The sequence below is a fragment of the Entamoeba invadens genome, assembly GCF_000330505.1.
Source record: "Entamoeba invadens IP1 unplaced genomic scaffold scaff_1105074725671, whole genome shotgun sequence".
Classification (NCBI taxonomy): Eukaryota; Evosea; order Mastigamoebida; family Endamoebidae; genus Entamoeba; species Entamoeba invadens.
The window spans coordinates 29,917-37,253 of record NW_004191621.1 but is presented as its reverse complement, the minus strand read 5'-3'; the positions used below and the strand labels follow the sequence as shown (position 1 = coordinate 37,253).

The 7,337-nt window shown below is 27.5% G+C and overlaps 2 protein-coding genes across 2 annotated transcripts; one reads left to right on the top strand and one right to left on the bottom strand.

Annotated features, from left to right (window-relative positions):
* Positions 1-1,375: 1,375 nt before the first annotated feature.
* Positions 1,376-1,897, bottom strand: EIN_008870 (hypothetical protein; the record flags this gene model as incomplete). Its single annotated transcript, XM_004182949.1, has 1 exon — positions 1,376-1,897. One exon carries the CDS (start codon positions 1,895-1,897, stop codon positions 1,376-1,378), a length of 522 nt encoding a protein of 173 aa, XP_004182997.1.
* Positions 1,898-5,650: 3,753 nt separating this feature from the next.
* On the top strand, positions 5,651-7,177 carry EIN_008860 (hypothetical protein; the record flags this gene model as incomplete). The annotated part of the gene is made up of 2 exons (XM_004182948.1): positions 5,651-6,671; positions 6,714-7,177. The coding sequence occupies 2 exons, from the start codon at positions 5,651-5,653 to the stop codon at positions 7,175-7,177; spliced, it is 1,485 nt and encodes a 494-aa protein (XP_004182996.1).
* Positions 7,178-7,337: the final 160 nt, after the last annotated feature.

Here is a 7,337-nt window from a genome sequence, read left to right as displayed (position 1 = left end):
ACAGTTTTTTGTATGTGTTGATATTGAAATAATTTCATATTATTTTTTTTTCTATAAAAACATCAAAAAACGAACTTTGAAAAAAATAACAAGTTCATACCTCAAAATTTTGATTATGTGGTTTAAATAATTAAGTGCCACATTAGTGATGCTAAACACTTGTTTCTTGATGAGTCCCCATTGTTCAACTCAACAATATAAACGTTGAGTTGAGTAGATATGATGGTATCAATGGTGTTCTATTTTTATGAACTTTGTTCAAAAAACACATTTCGAAAAATATTAGACATTGTTATAAACTATTCAAACTATACCGAACTATACTTGCCAATAACAATAATTACATAATAACAAAAAACTATTTATAAAAAATGATAATCTTAACAACATATAAAATTTCAATGTATTTTATTTCGTGAAAAAGAACAAAAAATACTTCAAGAACGGTTTAAAGCTTCATTTGGAAGAAAAAAGATCAAAAAAGAATCAGTTTATAAAATCAAAGTGAAAAATGAAATTTCTTTGAGTAAAATTATTTTTTTTAAAAAAAAAATAAATTCTATTTTAGGAAGTGTACGAGTGTTTTCTGGTTTACGACACTTTTCTGGTCGACTTTATGTCTTTAATTGTAAATTCTATGTTTTCGATGTATTTGGCAACTTCAATTTGGAGTACATAATCATCCAAATAGTTTCCCGCAAGAACTGAAGTGTTTACATATCGTTCCAAATGCAAAACAACTTCGGCATTGTGTGACGTTCTTTGATGCTTCGTTTCTTTTATTTCACGTTTTTGATAAGCCTGCAATTGATCCAAACTAAAGTTGTACGTGGGGTATAAAGTTGAGAATTCATCTCTCACCTTACACCAAAAATTCTTCTTTTCGAGGCCACTATATTTCGAATAAAGTTTCTTTATTGTGGCATGTGCTTCTGGTGTGATATTTTGGTAAACCTTTCTGGGTTTTTTATCGTTAATAGACATTACAATTTACAAGATGGTATGTATCAGTTTAATATAAACATTTTTTTACATAAATCTTTTCAGTAAAACGGCACTATTTTATATATGGTAATTTATGTCAAAAATTTGTTTTATGATTGATAATAATTGGTAAAAGAAAACAATTTTATCATTTTTATTTCACTTATTATATAATCAATATTTAAAAACCAAAAAAAAATATTTTTAAACAACCAATATTTTTTAATGGAATGTTCCACAAAATTCTATAAAAACCGACAAATAAGCTCGTTTTTGTGTCGTAAAACCGACAAATAAACGCCTTTGACTGTAAATAAATTAAAATAAATAGCACTTTTTTCTTACTCCACAGTTGCTTTTTTGAGATGTGATGTTATCGACTGAAACAACTTTAGTATTGTTTTTTTTCTTTAATGTCTTCAACCAAAACTTGAAACATTTCTGTAATGTTTGTATTGTTCTTTGCTGAAGTTTCATAAAACAATATTTTCCATTCATCAACAACGTTTTTAGCATATATTGTGCACACCTGTCTTTCAAATTCCAAATCGCACTTGTTCCCACACAACACAATTGGAATGTGTTTACTGAAGTTTCCATCAAACGCGTTGTACACTTCTTTTCTATAAAAATCTGCATCCACAAATGATGAGTATGAAGTGATTGAGTAAACAATGACAAATCCATCACTGGATTTAATGTATTTGTCATAACATCCTGGATACTCATATGCTGATACTGTGTCAACCACTTCAATTAGTACTGCCTCACGATCAATTGAGATGCGTGTTCTATATGTATCTTCAATTGTTGGATCATATAATTCAAGAAAACGGTTTATAACGAGTTGCACTATAATTGTCGACTTCCCAACACCCATACAACCCAACATCACTATACGAATTGGTGACATTCTGATTTGTTTTTGTTGTGGTATTGAACTTGTTTGTAATGAAGAGTAACTCATGAAAAACAAATTGAAGTTTGTATTTTTGGAGTTTTCATAATTAAAATTTAAAAATGTTGAAAAACAATTAGAAATAAAATGCTGGCCTACAATTTATAGTAAAATATAATATTTTTGTTATATTATAAAAACGTTTTGTTTTAATCAAAAAACAAAATTATAATTATTTTTTTAAAAAAAGTTTTATTGTTGTTCTTGTGTTACTTTTACACATGAACCAATTACAACCATTTTTCGTTTGTTTTGGAATTAATAATGATGATTTAGTACACATGAAAACACACGATTGATTATTATCAAAATTATCATATGGTAAATTATAACCGAACTATACAATTCAACAATAATAAAACTTTGATGCAGCATTTCAAAGTATTGGATTTATAGAAACAAATTCTAACACTCAAAATGTACGATCGACCTATAAAATGAGTTAATTGTTAAAGCAATTCGTCATTTTATTCATTTTAAATAAGTAAAACGTTTAGTGTGAAGGTTAAAATGGAAACAAACAAAGAACGAATTGGGTTGTAACTTACACTCATTATATTACAAATTGGGATTTGATTTAAAAAAGATGTATCTTTTATTGAATTCTTGTTCAGCTTAATATTAATAAGAATTTTAATAGTAATAATAATAGAAACCATTAATACATTGGTATTTATCATAAAATATATTATATCAAGCTGATTTTTCCACTAACCATGTAGAAATATTGTTTTTGTTGTATTGTAATTAGAACAGGGTGTCCAGAATTGGACTTAGCGAAGGTTTCAAAAAACCAAAAAGAATAAGGCATTTTAAACAAGTATAACAAGTTATGAATAACATTAAATAATGTTTTTATTATTAGTCTTAATTTTTGTAAACAAAACTACACCAACTTTTTAAATCAAAACATAAATAAACAAAAAATTAACTAAAACAAATCGAAAGCATTAATGCGTTTTGTTGATAAAAAATCCATTTTTGTTGTAAGACGAGCATCAGTTATTTCAATTTTCATGTTTGTCTTTTTTAAATATCCGAGATATGAAAAAAAGATTCAACAGCGCACGAGGTTGGTATCAGACAACATATTATATAGCATATTTGTTGTGCAGCAAATAGATTTTCTTTTTTGTACTTTTCAATAATATCCATCAATGTGATTTCTATATTATTATTACTTAATCCAAAAAGACGAATAACAAACAAACTTTTGTTGAGAGATATCCAAAACTTTTTATAGTTGTTGATCAAATTCATTATATTTACTGATTCATTTGCAAAATCACACAGCCAATCTTGAATTGTTATTGGGTTTCCTCTTAAATACAAATCCGGAAAATAAAATATATTTAATAACTCTTCAAACTTATTTTTATCATATAAATGTAAATTTTCGCCAATCTTTTTTTCTTCCGGAATATCTTTTGATGTGCAGTTTGCGATTGAAAACCGTTCTTGAAGGGCTATAATAAAACCGTTAATAATTTGTAAAAGAGTTTGATTGACTTCAAATAAAGTGTGTTTATTTTTAGTATCTAAAATCGCCGTCAATTTATCATTGAAAGAATAATCATATAAACTGATTTCTCTACGTACTTCAAAAAGTATTTCAACAAACAACTCCACTCTTTTATACTCTTGAGTAAAAACACCAAATGTTGTTTGCATCATAGTACTCAAATCTTTTGTGTTATTAATTAAAAAGTTTATGAACTCGAAAATCGCTTTCACTTTCCAACTTTGAATCCCATTTTTACTAGAAATATCAACACCACAGATTGAGAGGTTTGAGAACTTTTTTTCAAACAAATGGAAAACATTTTTGGATAACAAAAAAGAAATAAAGAGTTCGTAGTTGTTTGAAATAGCGGAAGAAATGAGTGAATGATACTCCCAACGGGTATTTGAAAGTTTTGGTAATTTTACGTTTACAGAATGTTCATAAGAATAGTCGTTCCATTTAGTAATTACACTTTCATTTGTTATCCATTTCAATATTTCCAAAATTATTGATGCATCTTTTTGATTTATCCACATCCATTTCTCGGCTACATTTAATCTATGACACAGACAATAATTATGAGAGAAAAAATTGGCAACAATTGGAAATTTAGATTCAACTTTTATGCTTGATATATAACGGCTCAGATAGCCAGCAACTCCTTCTTGCATACTTGTCAAAACTATCGCACCATCAGAAACAAAAGCAACACATTTTGATAACACCCCGAGATATTCCGTTTCTATCACATTTTTAATCAATTCAAACGTATTTACCGCGTTTGTTGAACCACGAAAAAATACCAAGTTTGACTTTCTTTTGAATTATAGTAAAATCAGAGAAAACGAAACGACATATCATACAAAATATTTCATCACCACCTTTTCTGGTTGAGTCCAAAATGCAACCATAACACACACAATCACTAAAACATTTTTTAGTTTCTTTTATATCTCTATCTTGATATTTTAAAGATAGTTCCACACAACTTGAATAACTTATTTTGACTTTTATCTGTTCAAAAACATTTTCACCAAAAAATGTTTTTCCAAATAATTCAATCATTCCCTTTATAAACTCACATTGTTTCTTTGAAAAACACTCAACAATTAGCAATCTTCTAACAAATAGTGAAAATAATTGTGATTGTTTTGTCACTTCGTTTGATTTGTCTTTTGTTTTTGATGTTGCTATTTCTCGCAACAAATTGGCGGTTAAAGACCAGTCACGTGTTTGTTTTAATATTAAAATTAACGAATCAATGTCATCATCGTTAATATAATAATCAAATTTCATTTCAGTCTCTATTACTTTTTTGTTTTGAACAATTTCTGTCGGACATTCTTCGAATATTTTACACCCATTTTCATGATATTCTGGATGTTGTGTTCCCAAGTTATCACAAAAAATTAGATCAATGTTCTGAGTCTTTGTGTGTTTATAAAATGCAGGGTCTTTTTTCCTTTTACCAAAATCTTTTTCAAATATTTCACTGCAGCCATTTTTTTACAAAAACACATCTTTGTTGAAAATTACCTTTGTTTGCAACCTCTTCGGCGACATTATCATAATCTTTGGGACATGTGTAATACTGTTTGATAAAATTATTCTTTGTTTTTTCGTTTACGTAATATTGGTTGGATCCCCCACAGTAATGTTTGTGGAAACTTTTATAATGTAGTCGAGATTGTGTTTCACTAAAAATACGCTGGCAAAACCAACAGTAATAACAATGATGACCATTATTGAAATAAACTGGGATCAACAATTTATTTGTTACGCATGTATTTTTTCTTTTACGATGTGTGTCGATCTGATCAAGAGACATGAATTTGTAGTTTAAAATAAAAAGCTTTTTGTTTATTCATTTTACCCTAACCATTAATAAAAAATATTGTTAAATAATAATTTATTTATTATAAAAGTATATAAACATTAATTATTTTTATGTTTTTTATATATTAATAAAATAATGATAATAAAAATAATAAATTTTCATTTATATTTATATTTTTGGTAATAAAGAGTGAATAATGTCTCATATTTTTATTGTTATATGTTTCAGATCGAAAAATTCGCTATGTTTTTCAGTTCTGGACACCCTGATTAGAAAGCTATTTGCTGAATTAGATAAAAACACAAGAAAAACAATAAAACAACTAAAAGTAGTTTGAGTCTTTTCAAAATTAAATTAAAAAATCAAAATGACAAAAATGAAAATACGTTTAGATGGGTATCATGCGATGGTTGTTTCAAAATATTTTCAAACACGTCGTGATTTTTTCAGCTATGTTTTGGTATGTAAAAAATTTAGAGATACACTTATGAAGTATCACACCAATCCAATACCTCTTGGTTTCAACACAATTAATTATTTTGAAAAAATTGAAACTCTTAACATTTGGTGTCCTTCTGATGAAACTTTTGGCAACCAAATTCCCATTTGCAAAAGGTCATATACCAACAAGAAAATCGACTTTTTTAAAATAGTTGTCTGGTTCACCGTTTCATACAACACATCTCTAAACACTTTAAATGGTCTTGTTGTGTATAAAAAGATCAAATTAACTCAAAATGACGTTTTAAGTATTTCAAATCGAAAATTAGAAACTGAAATACTGAGAAATCAACTTTTAAAAGATATCAATTTAATATTGACAAAAATCAATTCTCTTGATTCCAATTGCTTTTGTTCGTGTGATTTCTTAACTGAAATTACATTACCAGATAACATCACATCACTTGGAGGGTTATGTATTAGTGGGTGCAAGTCACTCACTAAAATTACCCTTTCAAAAAAATTAGATCGAATAGACCAATATTGCTTTTCTATGTGTCAGGGTCTATCAAAAATTGATATTCCAAATAGCGTAAAACACATTGAAGATTACGCTTTTAATGACAAATTAAATGAAGAAGTGATTGATGATGTCAACACATTTAACAACAGAAGACTAATGACAGTCAATTTCCAAAGTCCACTCGCTGTCATAGAAAATCACGTTTATGTCTTCGCGCAAAGTCTCTTTTCTTTTGTTATAAATGATAAATTTAAGGTGCACAGTGATGAGATGAAAACATTTGAAGTATCAAAAAATGTTTGTTTAGATATTCCAAGTACTGTTTTAACTATTGAAAGTCACACTTTTGAAAATGTAAAACAATGCTCGAAAATTAATTTTGAAAGCGACATTTTCCATATTGGCGAATTTTCATTTAATAAATGTTGTGGACTTAAAGAAATTAATATACCAAATACAATAGAAGTGATTGAGCCGTTCACTTTTGGCAACTGCATTTCACTCACAAAAATTGAATTGCCAAAAAGTGTTAGAAAAGTCGAAAGCCACGCATTTGCAGGTTGTGCAAATCTCGTTGAAATCAATTTTTTAGGATCAATTGAAACACTTGAAGAATTCGCGTTCTCAAGATGTATAAAATTGACGAAATTTAATGTTTGTGAATGGAAAGGTTATATTGGAAATGGATGCTTTTCTAATTGTGATAGTTTGAAAGAATTGAATATGCAAGAAGGTGTGACTGAAATTGGAGAAACAGCTTTTCAATTATGCAAGTCACTTTCAAACATTTTAATACCACGAAGTGTTACTTCAATTGGATTGTTGTGTTTTGATGGGTGTATCAGTCTTAAGGAAGTTCGCATTCCACAAACAACAAAATTCGTTGCAAGATACACTTTTTTGAAGAAAACTTTGATAATTAAATATTAATTTCGAAGTAATTTTTATTGTATAAATTGTATATTTGTTATTTATAAAAATATAGTTGATTTTTTTATTTAACATTTTTCTAAAAATATAACACAAAAAATAACTAGACCAACTATAATTAACTATAATATACTATATTCAACAATTTAATAAAAACAAT